This window comes from Balaenoptera physalus, assembly GCF_965194825.1.
Source record: "Balaenoptera physalus genome assembly, chromosome: 11".
Classification (NCBI taxonomy): domain Eukaryota; kingdom Metazoa; phylum Chordata; class Mammalia; order Artiodactyla; family Balaenopteridae; genus Balaenoptera; species Balaenoptera physalus.
Genome location: NC_138896.1, coordinates 79643680 through 79662715, shown reverse-complemented (window position 1 = coordinate 79662715; position 19036 = coordinate 79643680). Strand labels below are relative to the sequence as shown.

Genomic DNA, 19036 nt, shown 5'->3' with positions numbered 1-19036 from the left:
CATAAATAAATAAATAAAATTAAAAAAAAACAAAAACAAAAAACTAAACTTAAAATAGGAAGGGCTTCCCTGGTGGTGCAGTGGTTGAGAATCCACCTGCCAGTGCAGGGGACATGGGTTTGAGCCCTGGTCCGGGAAGATCCCACATGCTGCGGAGCAACTAAGCCCGTGCAGCACAACTACTGAGCCTGTGCGCCACAACTACTGAGCCTGCACTCTAGAACCCATGTGCCACAACTACTGAGTCTGCGCTCCAGAGCCCACATGCCTGGGGCCCGTGCTCTGTACAAGAGAAGCCACCGCAATGAGAAGCCCACACACCGCAATGGAGTAGCCCCCGTTTGCCACGACTAGAGAAAGCCCGCACACAGCAACACGCAGCAAAAAATAAACAAACAAACAAACAAATGAATAAAAATAAAATAGGATGGCACCAGAGACACAAGAACTAAAGCCTTAAAATCCAGCTAAAGGTAAACCTCACTGTGGCTCCTTGAACTTGCCCTCCACCCTCCTACCTCAGGTATTTGCAGTGCTGTGCCTTCTGCCTAAACTGCCCTCCCCTCTTTGCCCCTCTAACCTGCGAACACAATATCCCTCTCTTTGTGGGTCTAGGGCTATCACAGCCTCCAAAACTCCATGCAGACGTCCCTTCTCTAAGACGAACGCTCCGATTTCTCTCGCCCACACGCCCACGCACGCACGCCCACACGCACACGCACGCACGCCCACACGCACACGCACGCATGCCCGCCCCTTACCCGAGGGTCAGCCCACCTGGCGTATAGTCCCCAGCTGGCCCAGGTTTCCGCTGATTGTTAACAAGCCCGTGTTCTTACCTCCTATGAGTTCCCTGATGGCAGGAGAAAATGTGTTAGTTATTTGCAAAAAGTCCTTCTGCTGACCCTCTCTTCTCTAGGAAACTCTTTTACTTTCCCCATCAAATACCCTGGAAGTTTCATTTTATTTTTCCAACTTACTTATTTTGAGATTCCTGCTTGAGTTACTTTAATAGTTTCATAGAGGTTAAGCTGAAGATGTCTTTAAAGATAGTAGAAATAATAATAATGACAGCAGCTGCCATTTGCTAAAGCTTGCTCTGTGCCAGGCTGTGTTTTAAGAAGGAATGGTATACACTATCTACTAAATACCAACAACAGCACTAAAAAGGTGGGCTCTCTTGTCATCTCCATTTTAGAAATGAGGAAACTCAGGCCCAGAGAAGTTAAACAACTTGCCCATGGTCACACAGCTGGTGAGTAGTGGAGGTGGCACCTCCCTCCATGAGGCAGAGTAGGCGCAGGGCCTAGGGCCACAACACTTTTAGGGGCCACGGAAATGTTTTAATTTCTTTCAGGATAAGAAGGAAAAAAATAAAAATTTAGGTTGAAGACAATGTTTTAGTATATAATATTAACATAACTGTCTTTATACCAGTGTTGTTGTAAAATATAATTTTTACTATTTTTTTATAGAAGGGATTCGTGAAGGCAAAAGTGCACTAGGACCCACAAAAGTCATAATGTGGCCCTGGTGGAGTCAGAAGTCAAATCAAGTCAGTATGCCCCCAAAGTTAATGTTTTCACTAGTCTAGTGTAACCCCATATTACAGGTGAGGAAATTGAGATCCAAGGCCACACAACAAATGCATGGCAGAGCCAAGCAGAAAATGCAGGTTTCCAGTGGTCCAACCATGGTACCCTGTGGTCCAACACCACCACCTAGTGGTCTTGCCGGGAACTTCGCTTTAGTCAAAGGATGAATCTAGAGAGAGGGCACAGGTCCAGACACCCCCAGGAAGCAGCTACCTGCCTGCCCTTGGTCTCCATACTCAGCAGTGGGGAAGCCAGGCCAAGGCACCAACTCCACACGCTCTCTTTAGGTTGTCATCAGAATTCACACATCCGGGCTTCCCTGGTGGCGCAGTGGTTGAGAATCTGCCTGCTAATGCAGGGGACACGGGTTTGAGCCCTGGTCTGGGAAGATTGCACATGCCACGGAGCAACTAAGCCCGTGAGCCACAACTACTGAGCCTGCGCGTCTGGAGCCTGTGCTCCGCAACAAGACAGGCCGCGATAGTGAGAGGCCCACGCGCCACGATGAAGAGTGGCCTCCGCTTGCCACAACTAGAGAAAGCCCTCGCACAGAAATGAAGACCCAACACAGCCAAAAGTAAAAATAAAATTAATTAATTAAAAAAAAAAAAAAGAATTCACACATCCCCCCCTACACACACACACACACACACACACACACACACAAAGACACCCCTCTCCCAGGGCAACAGAGCTATCCCTCAGAGTTAATACTTGTAAAACACCTAGATTGGCCCTGTGCGATAGGAATAGCATGTGAGCCAATTTGTAATTTGAAATTTTCTAGTAGCCACGTTAAAAAAGCAAAAAGAGGGAATTTCCTGGCAGTCCAGTGGTTAGGACTTGGCAGTTTCACTGCCTTGGCCCAGGTTCAGCAAGCCGTGCGGCACGGCCAAAAAATAAATAAATTAATTAAAAAGCAAAAAGAAACAAGTAAAACTAATTTTCATAATGTATTTTATTTAACATAGGGGGTCAGCAAACTACAAGCAATGGGTCAAATCTAGCCCACCACCTGTTTTTTTAAATGAAGTTTTATTGGAACATAGCCACACCCATTTGTTTATGTACCAGCCATGGCTGCTTTTACACTGCAACAGCAGAGTTGAGTATTTGCTTATTTGAGACTGGATGGCCCACAAAGCTGAAAATACTCACTACCTAGTCCTTTACAGAGAAAGTTTGTCGATCCTTGATTTAACCCAATATATCCAAGTTTGGTCATTTCAACATGTGATTCATTATAAAAATTATTAATGAGCTATTTTACATTTTTTTATTATACTAAATTTCTGAAACCCGGTGTGTCTTTTATACTTACAGCACATCTCTATTCGGATGAGACACATTTCAAATGCTCAGTGGATACACGTAGCTCATGACTATGGAACTGGACAGTGTGGGTTTAGAATAAGGCCTGCATGTAGGAAATATCTTAGAGGTGCTCACTAAATACGTAAATAAATAAATTCCCCAGAAGTATTAAGCCCTAACAGCCTGGAACATCCATTGCTTGTTATGAATCAACCTTTTTCCCATGCTTCTAGAATGGTGCTAGCAATGTGGTATCATCCTTGGGAGAACTGAAAACATCACTCAAATCATGTTCCAAAAGACTTAATTTATTTGCAAAATCCCAGCTGCGAAAAGCTGCCCTGGTAGCAGCCTGTCCTCTTCTAAGCAGCTTTGCAGACTTGCTGCTGATAGAGGTAATCATAATAACAATTAATATAATTCACATATATAGAGCCAGCCATTTGCTAGGCATTTTCTGAGCATTGTTTCATTTAACGACAGAAATAATGGTGATGTCCTTCAGGAGGCCCACCCTGACACCCCATGCTGGCTTAGGCGTCCCCTCTGTGCTCCAAAGATGCCCGTCTTCCCCCATCACAGCCCTTCTCAGTCTGTGCCGTGAGCTCCAAGAAGATTTGCCCCCTCTGCCCCAAGGGCCCAGCCTAGACCTGGCCCCTGGGAGCTATCAGATCAAGCTTTGTTGCATTCAGTCAAATGACCCCGAAGAACCCAGTGGGCTATCTGGTTGATTACATTCGGTATTTGTCAAGCACCTGCCTCTAGGGTGCAAGGCTGCAGTGCAAGTTCCCCAGAATCACATGCACACACAGCCCTGTTCACGCTCTCTGCCTCTTGCTCTTTCCCACTCAAGAACTTTCCCAAAGTTGATAAGGGAAACGCAGGCCACTTAGTTCAATTTGCAGTTTTAAAACTACTAGCTCCTTTGTGGAGTTTCAGGCTAAGGGGAAAACCTGGAGAGACCTAGAAAGTTTCTCTGGGGGTGGTCCTCACAGAGCTGTTGGTTTGCCTCGTTCTTTCTTTGGCCAGACTGAGGGGCTGCTCTTTGAACGAGTGGAGTAGAAGGGTACCACAGTGCCCTGATTAAGCAGGATGGGCCCATGAGCATTTTGGTTTCACAAAGGGCTGTGCGCAGGGCTGAGACAGGCTGGGACCCGGGGCCCTTTGCTGCAGTGCTGCAGTGCTTGCACCTGGACACACCTCTCCTCCAGCAGCAAAATACAAAGAAACCGTATGGGACTAAAATAACTGCGTGCATGCACAGTTAGGGCAAATTCTGGGCCCAAAAGATACAAAAGACCAAAAACCCCAACTGCCACTTTTGAAGAGCCTGGAGCAAAAGTACGGGGTCAGGAGCAAAAGCAGGGTACTGCGCATGCCCCCTGCACACAACACCACGTAAGGGGTGGGCAAAACACCTAAGCCACCCCTCCCACCTGACCCCTGGACACACCCCTACCCTCACCTCATATAAGGAACAAGCTCGCCCCTGCCTCAGGGTGCGAGCCAGCAGGCAAGGAACATGTTGTTTGTTCTCACTCCCCCTGCTGCAGCAGGTGCACCAATAAAGCCTTGCCTGAATTTCTTGTCTGGACTCTGATCAATTTCTATCGATTAAGGAAGCCAGGAACCCTGGTTGGTAACAGGGTGAATCCTTGGGCTTCCTCCATGCCAGAGGCCTTGTAAGCAATGAGATGCTGTGTGCACCAACGCTGGATAGGATGCCAGCCACAAACATTTGACATGTCTGGGATTCTGGGAGGGAATCCAATGAAAGAGCAAGGTCCTTCAAGATGGCCCCAGTAACCAAGGTTTAGCTATCAGAAGGGCGGGGTTATGAGCTGAACTGTGTCCCCTCAAAAAAAATACCCTGACGTTCTAACCACCAGTACCTCAGAATGTGACCTTATTTGGAAATAGGGTTATAGTAGATGTAATTAGTTAAGATGAGGACATACTGGAGTAGGGTGAGCCCCTAATCCAATATGACTGGTGTCCTTATAAGATGGCCACATAGGCTTCCTTGGTGGCACAGTGGTTAAGAATCCGCCTGCCAATGCAGGGGACACAGGTTCGAGCCCTGGTCCGGGAAGATCCCACATGCTGCAGAGGAACTAAGCCTGTGCACCACAACTACTGAGCCAGCACTCTAGAGCCCGCGAGCCACAACTACTGAGCCCACACACCACAACTACTGAAGCCCGCACACCTAGATCCCGTGCTCCGCAACAAGAGAAGCCACTGCAATGAGAAGCCCATGCACCACAACGAAGAGCAGCCCCCGCTCGCCACAACTAGAGAAAGCCCATGCGCAGCAATGAAGACCCAACACAGCCAAAAATAAATAAATAAAATAAATAAATTTAAAAAAAAAGATGGCCACGTGAAGACAGAGACACAGGGGCCATGTGATGACCAAGACAGAGACTGAGTTATGCAGCTGCAAGCCAGGGAATAGCAAGATTGCCAGCAAACCTCCAGGAGCCAGGAAGAGGCCAGGAAGGGTTTCCTTGCAGGTTTCAGAGGGAGCATGATTTTTAGGCTTCTAATTTTCAGATCTGTGAGACAAATTTCTGTTATTTTAAGTCACCCAGTTTGTGGTCCTTTGTTATGGCAGTCCTAGCAAACTCATACAGGAGGGGACTTGAGAGTTTAGGGTGGTGGCCAAGCTCAAATCCACCCCCAGAGCAGCCACAGGGCACATCAGGCTCTGTGGCAGAGATGGGCTAGATGTTTGGGGACCCTTTCTCTTCTTCTTCCTGGCCACCTGGTCACACAACACTCCCAGCCTTCTCACATCTAGAAGTCATGTGATTTGTTCTCACCAATAGGATGTGACAGGAAGTGACCTTTGTCAGCTCCAGGCCAAGGTGGTCAAGGGTAGGCATGTTCTCTCCAGGCCCTCTGTCTCTCCTCCCTCGTCCCCCAGCTGCGTGTAGCTCAGGGACTCAGGGAAGGACTCTGAGGCCCTAGGAGATGGCAGAGCCACCAGGTGGGAGAAGCCTGGGTCCCCAGATCAGCATGTGGCAGGTGGCCTGCTGGAACATCAGACTGCACTGTGCTGTAAAAAATACACCTTTATTTTTTTTAGTACGTTTGAGCAACCGGGATTTAGGGGCTGTTTGTTATAGCAGTGAGGCAACCCTGACCTGTGCAGGTTCTTGGAGGTGTGAGAAGCAGAAAGTAAACTTGGAAACGACTTCCTCCCTAAACTCTGGGATACCCTGGGACTGAGCAGTTCTGCTATGGGTCCCTTCCACAGGATGTAGAGAGTAAGGACAGGGAGATATCCCCCTCCTCTCCCCTTAGCACCTTAAGAACTTAGAGATGCCCCTCGCCTGCATCTGCTGGAGGAGCACTTGGAGGTTCCATTGCTTCCCCCAGGAGAGTGACCTGTGCTGGCGATGGTGATGGCGGGGGTGAGGAGCTCTGCAAGGAGCTGAGGTCTCTGAGGGCAGACAAGACGCAGCAGGCGGGCCCCCCTGAATCCCAGACATGTGCCCACCTTAGAGTAGGACTCGTGCCTCTCCCCGCTTGGCAGAGCTGAACAGAACAGAGGGAGGGTGGGGCTGCCAGTGCCTCTGCTCTTCAGGGTCCAGACAGATCACACGAAAAGGAAGGAGCAGCTTCTGAACCCCCAGCAAATTCACATCCTCTGGTCTGTTCGCTGTGGGACATGGAAGATGCTACTTTTGATGTAAAAGCTCTTTGTGGTGGGCTGGAACCTGGCATAAGCTGGAGCCCTGGTGTCCTTCATGGATTCCCCTGGAACACAACAAGGGCCCTGTGCTGGGGCCACCACTCCTCCTGCCAGCCCGCCCCTAGCCCAACACGACACAGTGCCACAGCTGCTCCAGCTGCTAGAAGAGTGAAATGCTTCTGCACAGTTAGCAACAGCACTGCCCCTTGTGCCCCTTGACCCCTACCCTAGGCCCCCAATTCCTTCTTAGGATCCAGTAACTAAACGGTATGCCTGGCAAAGCATGGGCATCTTGAGACCCTGCTTTGGCTCCATGGCCAGGATCCGCCCTGATTGGTGGCACGCAGGTTATGCTAATTGTTAACTATTTCGATCCCATCCCAACCCCAAGCTCACTTACCCCTCATCGCATTTCTCCCCTTGTCTAGTGATTCCCCACCCACCCCAATGCTCCACGGTAAACACCTCCAGGGTCCTGCCCAAGGCTGAACTAGCTCCCCAAATGCCCGTTGGCTGCAAATCCTGCCTCTTGAATTAATAATAATAATAATAATACCAGTTACCATTTCTTGAGCATTTACTATGTGCCAGGCACCAGACTGGTATTTTCTATGCATAAAAGGCACTTGGGGCTGACCTAGCTGGGGTCCAGACAATGCCTTCAACCCCTCTTCTGTGGCTATTTGCACCCACTGGGAAGACACAGCTCCTGTCTGTATCTGTTTGGGGAGGGGAGAAGTGGTCAGCGGAAGGTCCGTCATCTGTTCCCCATCTGGCTTCTGAACCGGTTGGGTTAGGGCCATGAGGCCAGACGCTTACAGAATATTCCAGAGATTCTGGGAGCAACTGTGGGTTTAAACAGAACACTATGGGGGAAAACTGAACTTTGCCCTGAACCCAGCACTGCCCTTGTACCCAGGGGGCAGCCAGAATCAGCTCCCCTGACTCCAATGCTTGGGTTGCTGGATAAAATGTAGGATGCCCAATTACATTTGAATTTCAGATAAACAATGAATAATTTTTTCAGTATACGTATGTCCCATGCCACATTTGGTACATACTTACACTAAAAGATTACTGTTTATCTGAAATGCAAATGCAACTGGGCATTCTGTATTTTAATTTGCTCCATCTGGCGACCCTATGCCTGGCAGTTGTTTCACAGGCAGTGGGTATGGACCTGTGGGCCGAGCAGGAGAGGAGGAACAGGGAAGCCCCATGTAATGCCTAAACTGAGTCTTGCACTGTGGGCGCAGGGAGTCAGGCCCTTCTCAGCAGAATCCGATGGGGGAGATTTGACCTGGGACCCTGCTCAACGTCCCACCCCAGCAGGCCTTCCCTGACTACCCTGTCTACCATAGCAGTCCCTCAGCCTCCATCGCTTTCTCCTGATTTACCTCTTCTTATAGCCTTGATACTCAAGTGTGGTCCACGGACCAGCAGAATCTGCATTGTCAGGGAGCTTGTTAGAAATGCAGAATCTCACCCCATCCCTGACGTCACTGAAGGATCAGAACCTACATTTTAACGCGATCCCCACGTAATTCCTGTGATGGTAAAGATTGAAAAGTGCAGCTCTGTAGCACGGGCCACAGCCTGACACTACTTCATATATCTGTCATTGGCTCTCTGTGAGGGCCCATGTCTGTCTTGCTCTCTGCTATACAGCCCAGGACAAAAAGAGGAGCATATATCAGGTGCTCAATAAACATTTGTTAATGAATGAATGAATGAATGAATGAGTGAATGAACAAACGAACAAATCAGAATTCAAACCCAGCCTGGTAATTTCAACCTGAGTCGCTCTGTGCCTGTTGGTTCACTAATGCATTTTGGGGTAGAGCTGGGATTCGGTGGCTCCAGATTTCCCTCTACTGGCTGTTCTGAACGACAGGATTATATGCTGAATGAATGAATGTGTGTCCTACCCACCTCATGCAGCTTTCTGAGGATAACTCCTGTTCGGGGTGTTTTCCTGCCTGAGTTCCCCAAAACCCTGTGACAAAGGAAGGGAGGTACTCATTTGTTCCCAGTTTTCAGGTGTGGAAACTGAGGCCCAGAGAAGTTAAGGTTCTTGCTTGAGCTCACACAACGTGAAAGTGGGGGAGCCAGGATTTGAACTCACACTTCTTGATTCCAATTCAAGGCCTCATTCCCTAGTCCATACTCATTTATCCCACAGTGACTGAGTGCCAGCCCCAACCTGGGAGCTGGGAGGGCATTAATAAAATTAACTAAGAAGCCCTGGAAGCCCAAGGCCTCACCAGGCCAGATGGATCCTCAAGGAATGGTGATAGTGCTTGTGCAGACTCAAAAAGCTGCGGGAGCACAAAGGTGGGCTCAACTAATCTGCCTGGAGGACTCTTGGAAGACTTCCCAGAGGAGGTGACATGTGAAAGTTAGCCAGCAGAGGGAGGGGCAGGAGGAGCATTCTAGGTGGAAAGACCAGAACGTGCAAAGGCCTGGAGTCCTGCTCAGAGAATAGTGAGCCAGAGGAATATGATGAGGGACGAGGCTGGGCCTGCCTGTAAAGGCCTGGAATGGCAAGAGGGTGGTGGCCCTTACCCACGTGCCTGCTGTACTCCCAGGACGGAAACTTCTCCTCCGGCTTCTGCCGATGCCGCTCCCAGAGGTAGGACATCTGGCCTTGGCCATCAAGCAAGATGCCTGGGAAGAGCAGCTGCAGGGTGCGGGGGGACCTGCTTCATGCCTAAGCCCCCTGGTTTGGTCTGGCCTGCTAGCCCCCGAGTTGCTCTTCGGGCCTGCCTGACTCTGTCTCCCTTGGGCGGAGGGCCCTGGACACCTACTCCCCTGGACAGCTGATCCTGGAGCCCCCTGGTCTCTGGCCATCCAACAGGTACCTCCTTGCAGTCAGGGGAGCTGGTGGCCCGGGATGGCCCCACTCCCAGACTGACCTGAAGGGGGCCTTTTGGAGCCGCTTCCTGGGCAAGGGTCCCTCCTTCAGGTGCTTGCGGCCATAGCTGATGTTCCAGGCGACCTGGGCGGCAGTCTCCTTCCGGATGTGCTCCTGCCAGCAGGCTTGCTTCTGGGAGGTGAATAGATCCCTCATGGCAGTGAGGGCAAGGGGGCGGGGGAGGGAGGAAACATTCTGCAGCCTATGTTTGCACTGCTGGTGCCTCATCTCCAAGGATACGTGCAGCCAATGAGGGCTGGGTTGCTAAGGCCCTGCCGGAGAGGAGAGGCTGGGCTGCTCAGGGCACTGCGGGCCACACACAGGCAGTGGGTGGGACAGACCAGACTGAAAAATGGAGCAAAGGCCACACCCACCCAGGGTGCCTGGGAGGGGGCCCTGTTCTGCCCCAGAGGAACCCAGGGCCCAGGCCTTTCCCCCTCATACCCGGAGGATCCCAGATGGCGCATGGGGTTCCACAGCCTCTATTCCATTCAGCAAACCCCAGTGTACACCTACTGCATGCCAGGCACCCAAGGGGGTCTAAAGAGAGGTCATCTCCACTCCAGGAAGCTCTGGTTACATGGCTGCCGGGCCAACTCCTCACACACAGCTCTGCCACTTGACAGCGGCACGGCCTCATCTGTACAGCGAGATGATGGAGGGAACGACCCTTAGTGTTCAGAGACTGACGTTAGAACAGTGTTCAACAACTTGAGACAAATAGCACCTGGCACGGAGGAAGCCCTCTGTAAATGTCAGCTGATGATTAACAAGCACCTGCTAGGTGCCAGCTGTTAGGCTGCACTCCGTGTGCCTTAAACCACCTGCGTGATTACTGGGGCTCTCAGAGCCTCCTTTTCAGGTGGGGAAATGGAGGCCTGGAGAAATGATGTGCCCCAGGGCACACTACTGGTGTGTGGTGGCACCCACTCTGTGCCAGGCCCTGAGCTGGGGGCTTCACTGAGTGACTTCACTCAACGACTAATAGGCTCTTTTTAAAAAAATATTTATTTATTTGGCTGTGCCAGGTCTTAGTTGCGGCATGTGGGATCTAGTTCCCTGACCAGGGATTGAACCCCGGGCTCCCTGCATTGGGAGTGCAGAGTCTTAGCCACTGGACCACCAGGGAAGTCCCACTAATAGGCTCTCTTACGTCACTTTTCCAGGTGAGAAAAGTGATGCTCAGCAACATTAAATGGTCGCACCGGGATTGACTCCAAAGCCCACATCTCTTGTTACAGGCTCTCCCACGGAATGTGACGAGCATCGTGAGAGACGTACAGGCAGGGCGGGGCAGAGGAGGACCCACCAGTCACCCCAGCAGCACCATGAAGTCAGCCTTCTGGATCCTCACACCCTCTGCCTTCTTGACCAGGACCCTCTGGGGTGAGTACCAGTGAGAAAGAGGTTACCCACAATGCCCTGGGGCCACTTGCCTTTCCACTCTGCTGGGTATGCTCTTGTTTATTCATTCAGCAAACATTCACTTGCTCTTGACCCTGTGCCAGACACACAGCCAGGTACTAAAGGGAGATGAGAAGGGACAGAGCCCACAGGCTTCCTGCCCTCAAGGTTTCTCAGTACCGGAGAGACAGATGCCTAACCAGGTGGATAGAGGGGCAGGCAGGGAATTTGGGGGATGGTCTGAGAAGTCTTCCTGGAGGAGGTGTCCTTTGATTGAGAACTGAACCATGAACACTGGTTCATGGCAACTCTCTTGCTGCAAGGTAGGCTGGGTAAGGATGGAGAGAGGAAAGTCAAGAGTTAGGGGGCTGGGGGTGGCAAGACCCTGGGGTGAAATGGTGGCGGGGTCTGGTGCCAGAACTCAAGAAAGCCTCCCTGGCCCAGACCGCCCCCACCCACAGACTGTTAAGCCCAGGTGTTCAGAGCACGAAGAGGGCAGAGGTGGGTGTCCCCCTCCTTGGGGCTTCGGAGACCCTGTGCCTTCCCCACCACCCGGGCTGCCCACGGTGCTGCAGTTTGAGTGTCCAAGGCGGTCCCTGGTGGTCACTGCAGTGACAACAGCCCAGGCGGCTGTCCTCCTGCCCAGTGGACAGGCTACCCCGGAAGGGAGGGGAGTGGGAGGGTGCAGAGAGGCGACCCCCAAAATGTTGGCTTCCAGTTGGCACAAGGACAGCCAACCGCCCACAAGGAGAGCCGCCTTCAGATTCTGTTCCCTTGTCTGCGGGCGCCCATCCTGTGCCAGGCCCCTGTGAGCAGCTTCAGGACCCTAGGTTTTAATTCAGGCTTCCCAGGTTTTAACACAGCTTGATCATCGCTACCCTCTCTGAGCCCTGGCAAACTCCCCTGTAAAAATTTGGGGATAATCTTAAGAGTCAGTGCCTCTCATTGTTACTTAGGACATTTGTCTTACTGTAGATTTAAAAACTCATTTAAAAGCCACCAACAACCCCTGGGAAGGTGTGGAGGCAGCCCCCAGGTCTATCTCTGGCCTAGGCCTGTGCTAGGGGAAAAGAGGTCACTGCAGCTCAGAAACAAGGGGAGGCCAGGAGGCGAGCAGGGGCACGGGTGCACCTAACTCTCCTCCCAGCTTTCTGGCCACGCTCCCAGGCCACCAAGGACCCACCCTATCCATTTCCACCGATGACGCGCAACCCTAATCCCCAGCCTGGGACTCTGTCCACGACAAGGGCCTTTCCTAAGACTCAGTACTTGTGTCTTTAAAGTAGCCCCTCCTGGAATTAAGCTCTCAGAGCACTTTACACGAGTAATAGTAATTCTGTGAACCCTTACCGTGTACTGGATACAGTGATATTCTTTATGTGCATTTTGTTGGTTAATCCTAAGAGCACTGTATGGGGAAGGTCCCATTACCTGGTCCCTGTTTCACTGAAGAAAAAATGGAGGCACTGTTTTCTGTGAGGTTAAATGATCGGCCGGAGGTCACAGCAGGACCAGGATTTGAACCCGCTGGCCTGTGCTAATAACCACCATGCTAAACGGCTTCCCTACAAACTACGCTTCCTTTTGTGAGGTATCCCTTCCACTCTGACCTGGGGAGCTGAGTCTCGCCAAAACTCAGGCATCCCCTCCCCCAGCAGCTCTGGGTGAAGGAAGGTTTGCCCAAGTCAGTTGGGAGATGGATGTGTTGTGGGATCTTTCTAGAGGTTAATCTTAGAATGGCTTTTCCCATTATCTTCCCATTTTATGGATAAAGCCACTGAGGCACACAGACGATAACTGCCTGAGGTGTCTGAGCTGAGACCGGAATCCAGACTTGCACCTGCAGCATCTGACCTGCTGCGCTCTGAGCGTTTCGCACACATTAGGTTCTTTTGCTGCTACAAGCGGGGCCTGAAGCAGGCATTTCCGGGGCTCGGTGCCTCTGCCAGGACTTGCCTCTCCTCTGAGATCATCCCACCAGCGTTCAGCATCAGCTTTGCCCTAAGAATGTCCACGCTGACAGGGAGAGGTGTCCTGGTGCCTAGGGAAGGCGGTGGTCACGGCAGAGGGAGTAAAGTGGGCAATAAAAGGCCTGCGGGATTCTTTCATCTTCGAGCTTTGTCCTGGGGAGATAAGCAGGGCCGTTGGATGCGAGCCACAAATCAGGCTCGTAAACTCCCCATCTCCTGCCAGCCTGCTTTGGAGAACTCTAGAGGAAGAAAGAAGGGGTGTGGGGTAGGCCACCCTAAATTCCTTGCACATGAGCCGGTCCCCTGTGGGCTCAGGGGCCCAGACAAAAGCCTTATCACAAAGCAAAAAGGATCCCTTTGTTTAGAAAGATTCCTCCCACCATGTGTTTGGGCAGCATCCTGAGACCAAAGCCAGAGGGAAAAAATCAGATTCAGGCTTGCCTTGAGCGATGTGACATTTTCACTCCCTCTTGAAGTTATGATTTACTATTGTGAGGAGAAGAAAAAAATTAGCTAAACAAGCTGTTTCTGGGAGAGTTTTCATTAGTTGAAATACTCTGATTACAAAGCCCCTTCCCCCAACAAGTTAATGGAGACTTGGAAAGATTCCATTCCTTTGGCTGAGCACTAAGGCCAAAGGGCACTTAAATTAACGATCTTGCTCCCCATTTTAAAATACAAACTGGACTTCCCTGGTGGCGCAGTGGTTAAGAATCCACCTGCCAATGCAGGGGACACGGGTTCGAGCCCTGGTCAGGGAAGATCCCACATGCCACGGAGCAACAAAGTCCGTGCGCCACAACTACTGAGCCTGCGCTCTAGAGCCCACGAGCCACAACAACTGAAGCCCGCGCGCCTAGAGCCCGTGCTCCGCAACAAGAGAAGCCACCGCAATGAGAAGCCCGCACACCGCAACGAAGAGTAGTAGCCCCAGCTCGCCGCAACTAGAGGAAGCCCGCGCAGAGCAACGAAGATCCAATGCAGCTAAAAATAATCTAAAAAAAAACAAACTTGGGGGGGTTGACAAGGATCGAGCACTCATTTTGCCACTAACCTTTACTCTGCTAACTTTTAAGGCTGTGCAATTCTCAAGGCAAATTAAATCCCTATGTGCCCAACTCATTTTACACCAAACTCATCAAAATGTGGCTTTCAAGGTCCCTTTGAAGTCTTAAGACTAGACACATGGTCAAGGGTCTACGTGTTTACAAATGCACTGGAAACAAAGGGACACGTTAATAAAATGTTTCCTTCTTGGCAGCACTGCTGATGAGTGCTTCACTGGGTTGCAGAGGGAAATCGGATGAGGAAGAGGAGGGCGTCTGGGCTTGGAAGGGGGCAGGCCTCCTCTGGTTTGGGGATCTCTGCAGGGCAGCTGGCAGCTGCTGTCTGCCTAACCTCCATCAGCCACCAAAAGAGTGATGGTCCAGCCAACCCTTGGTAGGAAAGGGGCAAAGTCAGCCAGTGAAAGTCAGAAAGGGCCTGGCACCCAGCTGGTCCAGGGTCAAGTTTCAGTTTTCAATGTGCCTGCACAAAGAACAGCCGGTTCCCATAGCAGTAAGTCCAGGTGCAGATAACAGTTGCCCTGTGGTTCTAGCCACTGACCAGTGGAGAGATGCACAAATTTCACTCTGAGACGTCTTTGATGTAACTGTCGGGGGACCACCAGGGGCAGCCCCAGGTGCTAACAAGCGGCCTGTGGAGGAGGCACATCGCCTGGCAGGATTTGATCACAGAGAGCAGTGGCCAACACTCTCACAGCTCCCAGTGGGATTTCATGTGACCCTCACAACCACCCCAAGGGGGGCACATTCTGAGAGGTGAAGCAACCTCCTCAAGGCCACACAGCCAGTGAGCAGCCGAGCCAGGACTTAAGCCCTAGACTACCTGATGCCAAAGTCCAGCTGTTAGCTTACAAATGCGGTCTCCCCAGAAACCACTGGCCTTCAAGCTGGGCCCCCGTTTTCTTCTTTGGGCAAACTCAGCCGACTGTTGCCTCTCCAGACCCACTGGGCAGAGCCTGCATTCCCCAAAGCCCACGGGCCTCCTGGGGTCCAGGACCAGACATTCACGGTGCAGGCCCACAGATAAGGATGCTCCCTTCAGAAGGACGGGCAGGAGGAACCTCCTTTTCTCCAACCCTCCTCCCACCTCTCAGAGGGACACAAATTGCCATCCTTGATCAAAAGCCAGGTGTCAGGAAGAAACACACAGAAAGATCTAGAGTCTTCCTTCCCTGCCTTTCCGTCCACCGCTCACCCCCAATACAAGGCTGGGGGTCCAGAACAGACTTCCCATCACCATGGCAACTGCCAGGGGCTTGCCTGGTGGGGGCGGCTCCTGGGTCCCCTTCCTTTTGTACTCCTGCTCCCACAGTGGGATAAGCAGGGAGGTAGAGCTTCCACTCTGAGGACAAAAAGGCAGGGGGCCAAGGGTCTGCCCCAAGTGAGCTTTGGGACTGCAAACATGTCACTGCAGCACCTGAGTTAGTGTCGTCACCATAAAATCATGTCACAGCACTGCTGTAGGGCAAGAGGAGGCAAGGGCTAAGTGCGTCCTAAGCACGCAGCAAGGAGAAGCTTCCCGAACAGAAAGGAGGAACAGAGGCAGAGAGGATGGAGGGAAGGCGGCACCACCAATTCCAAACCCTGCTGTCCAAGGGCGATGGGATGACAGGTGATACCGCTTCCCTATAACAAGGGTTTCCTAGGTCATCAGGAAAAAGACTCTCTCTCTCACCTTTTTTTTTTTTTTTTTTAAACATAGCCTTCCCCTCAGTGGGTTTCATATCTGGGACTCTTAGCCAGCGCAAACCCTAGCAAACCTCTCCAGGAGGCTGTGTGGGTGCCAGGACCCCTCACCCTGATAAATTCCCACTGGGGCCTGCAGAGAAACAGAACGTCTCCCCGCAAAAAAGAGGCAAGGCTCCCTGTTAAGACAAGTTGCTTAGTCTGCGTTCTTTCGGCCAGGGTTTGGGAGAGCCGGTCAGAGACTCAAACCATTTACCAAAGGACACCATCCAAGAACACCTGGGGAGCTTATGGAGAAAACATTGTATTTAATAAGTTATAAGATACAATTTACAGTTGGCATTTGGTTCCAGTTTTGCTTCCACATCCCGGTTTACGAAGCCTGTAGTCCTTTCACATCAGGCTTCGGGCCACTCCAGTTCTTAACAGGTGGGCTTTGCCAACGCTCACCCTCAGCTGCTACACCTCGGGGAGGGTCACCTGCCTCACCCTGTCCCATCCATGGACACACTCGAGATGACAGTGGCCACCTCCTCAGGACGAAGCAGCAAATCTGAAAGGGCTGCCTGCCCAGACCACACTACACATCTGGGCCCTGCAGTCAGGCAGTCCCCGAGTGCTTTCACTTTATTCCAAAGCAGGTCTGCAAGAAGGCATGCAAAATGCCTTATACCCCCATTTTTGGAATTTTGCACCTGCTTATTATTGCTTTCCAAAGAGCCTCGGGTGCCATGTGGTCAGGGCCAAATACGCTTTCATTATTTCTGCAAATGGTAAAGGACCACCAATGAGCTGCTGTCCTTCCCTCCCCTGTCATTCCCTGACTTTCAGGCCAAAGGTTGGCAGGAGTTTCCTTCTATAATTATCTTCCAGAAAAAGTTCACGCTGGGGCTGCCTGGGGGTGAGTGTGGAGTGTTATGTCGCGTGACAGGCCTCTCTGCTAACACGTGGACCCACCTGCGGTGCCTCTGGACATGCTGGTAAGACTCATCAAACAGACAAATGGCTGGAGCGTGTGTTAAGAACAAGGGCTAGTGTTGGTTAAAAAAAAGGGGGATCTTTGGCAAGTGGGGGCGCTGCTTGCCACTGCAGAATTTCCTCAGACCCAGCAACTGAAACGGACTTTGAAAACAAAAGCAAAGACATGGCTGTCAAGATGGTCACATGCAATGACTCTGCAGGGAAATAAGTAGCAGGATGAGGGGAGAGGCACCAAGAAGCCATTTCGGCCAGTCTGTCACCTCAGACTCTGCCCTTTGAGAGATGGGGGCGGGGGGGGTGGTAGTGTTAAAACTGGTGTTACCCAATGGCCTTTTCTTACGTGATAGGGTCATCTTCTTTTCTAAACGACAACATAAACTAGGCGTCCCCATTTTCCCTGCCCTTCCTCCCAGTCTTGTTTTGCAAACTGACTAGCCAATTTCATTTCTTAAAAATATCAGCCTTGTCTGTTCTTGTTCTGTCTGCAGGGGGTGATCTGTGCCAAAAGAGGTCCAATTTGCTGGGCCTACTGAACAAATTTGCATTTCCTGAGTCCCCAACATGTCCCTAAAGAGTCAAGTTTAGGACTTCTTTCTGAAGGTACTTAAAAAAAAACGGCAATGTTTTTGGGATGGGGTTTCAGACCCACAAACGGGCTGAAGGACTTTGTATAAAACGAGTTACAAACAAGCAACAAAAGCAACCACCAGAACGCCTCCCAGGACTTGATGAGAACTGTTTTAAGGCACCGTGACATGGAAGGGGCTGCCAGGGATGTGCTCCTCTCCCCACTTCACGGCCAGAACGTAATCCCCCTTCTCCTTGACGATGTAGGTCACACTGTATTGCTGGTTGCCCACGTGCTTCATGGAGACTTCTTCACAGGGGGTGGTGGGCCCGTGCACCCCGATCAGCAGCATGTTGGAACCTGGGAGGCAGAGGAAGGTGGTTACTCCATGAAGGTGCATCCCAGAAGGCAGAGGAAGAGGGGGGGATGTGGGAGCCAAAGGAAAGATACCAGTTACTGCCTGTTACGCTTCTCTGATGATTCTGGGGACCTCTGAGAGGCGGGAGAGTGCAGCAATTACGAGCAGGACTCTTATGGGTTCAAATCTCTGCCCTGCCACTTCCTAGGTGGGTGACCTTGGATATGGAACTTCACCTCTCTCTGCCTTAGCTTCCCCATCTGTAAACAGGGGATGACACTAGCACCTACCTCATGGGCTTCTTGTGAGGTTTAGAGGAGTTATTGTATGTGAAGCCCTTAGCACATAGTAAAGGCTATGTAAGTGCTGGCTACTCTGATCTCATTTATTCTCATGAGAACCTTCAGGAAGGTCCTATGATTATTCCCATTTTAGAGAAGAGGAAACTGACTTTTAGAAAAAGATTCAGTAACCTTCCCATGGTTACATGGCTAATAAGCTTTGGAAATTAAGGAAGGAAGGAAGAAAGGGAGGGAGGGCGAGAGGAAGGGAGAAATAAGTAAGTGGTGAAGCCAGGTTTCCAGCCCAGATGTGCTAGATGCCAGAACCCAGGCAACTAACATTGACACCCAAATAAATACCCAAGTTCAAATTGCAATTACAGCAATTAGTGACCTAGAAGAGGCCAGGTTACTGATACAATGCAAAGAGGATAATGCGACCTTTCCTATGTACCTTGAGGTCATTTGAAAAAAATGAAGAGGCAAATCATTTAAAACTATTAAGTGCAGAACAGGGCAATGAACACTGTTACTTGCAAATGTCTGGGTTACATGGGTGGGTGGGCACTGCAGACCAGAGCAGGAAAGACCAAAGTACACAGAACAGAGGGTGTCGCCCATGCCCTCCATTCCCCGAGCAGGGCCAGGCTGCCTACCGGCTTTGCTGCAGTCCACCAGGAAGGAGCTCTTCTGGCCCACAAATGCCTTCGAGAGCCCCGCTCCCTTGGAGGTCACCTTGCTGGCATCTGAGGATGCCTTGGGGATGGCGCTGTAGCAGGTCTCCGTGGAGGACCTGGTCACTGACTCCACCAGGATGGATGAGGTCTCGTTGGCCGAGCCGGGGCTGACCAGACGCTGGCCTAGGACATGGAAGGGAGAGAAGCAGGCATGACTGGCCAGACAAGGCAAGTACCCCATGCAGAAGCCCCAGGAGAGCCCCAGCTCCCCAGCACCTGGATCCAAAAGCCACCACACCCCTACCTCACACCCCCCAACACCTGGATCTAAATGCCACAACTTTTCCATCTCACCCCCTATAATGTCTTCTATGGGGTTCTGGGGTCCTGCCCCACACAACTAAGATCTGGCTTTCTGGGTATATGGGAGAGTCTGGCCTTGGCTGACTTGACCTGGAAATCCTTCCAGGTAATAAGCACGTGCCTCCAGGAATATAACCACGTGCCACCCTATGGAATGGATA

The 19036-nt window shown here is 51.2% G+C and overlaps 2 protein-coding genes across 9 annotated transcripts in view; one reads left to right on the top strand and one right to left on the bottom strand.

The window, feature by feature from the left end:
- Positions 1-15783, top strand: part of DNASE1L3 (deoxyribonuclease 1L3) — a 46468-nt gene extending 30685 nt beyond the window's left edge. Inside the window, exons 9-10 of one of the 3 annotated variants that reach the window (XR_014250573.1) lie at positions 2919-9662; positions 10765-15783. The gene's annotated coding sequence lies outside the window, so the exon portion shown is untranslated. Of the gene's footprint in view, positions 1-2918 lie in introns of all 3 variants that reach the window. The other 2 variants (XR_014250574.1, XM_082412374.1) reach the window with 2 other exon arrangements.
- A 152-nt stretch (positions 15784-15935) lies between these two features.
- The window catches only part of FLNB (filamin B), a 137955-nt gene continuing 134854 nt past the window's right edge, over positions 15936-19036 (bottom strand). For all 6 annotated transcript variants that reach the window (XM_082412038.1, XM_082412039.1, XM_082412040.1 and 3 more), the window contains 2 exons: positions 18492-18695; positions 15936-17556 (listed from right to left, as the gene is read on the bottom strand). In XM_082412038.1, coding sequence (XP_082268164.1) covers positions 17369-17556; positions 18492-18695 — 392 coding nt within the window. In that variant the 3' untranslated portion in view covers positions 15936-17368. The remainder of the gene's footprint in view (positions 17557-18491; positions 18696-19036) is intronic.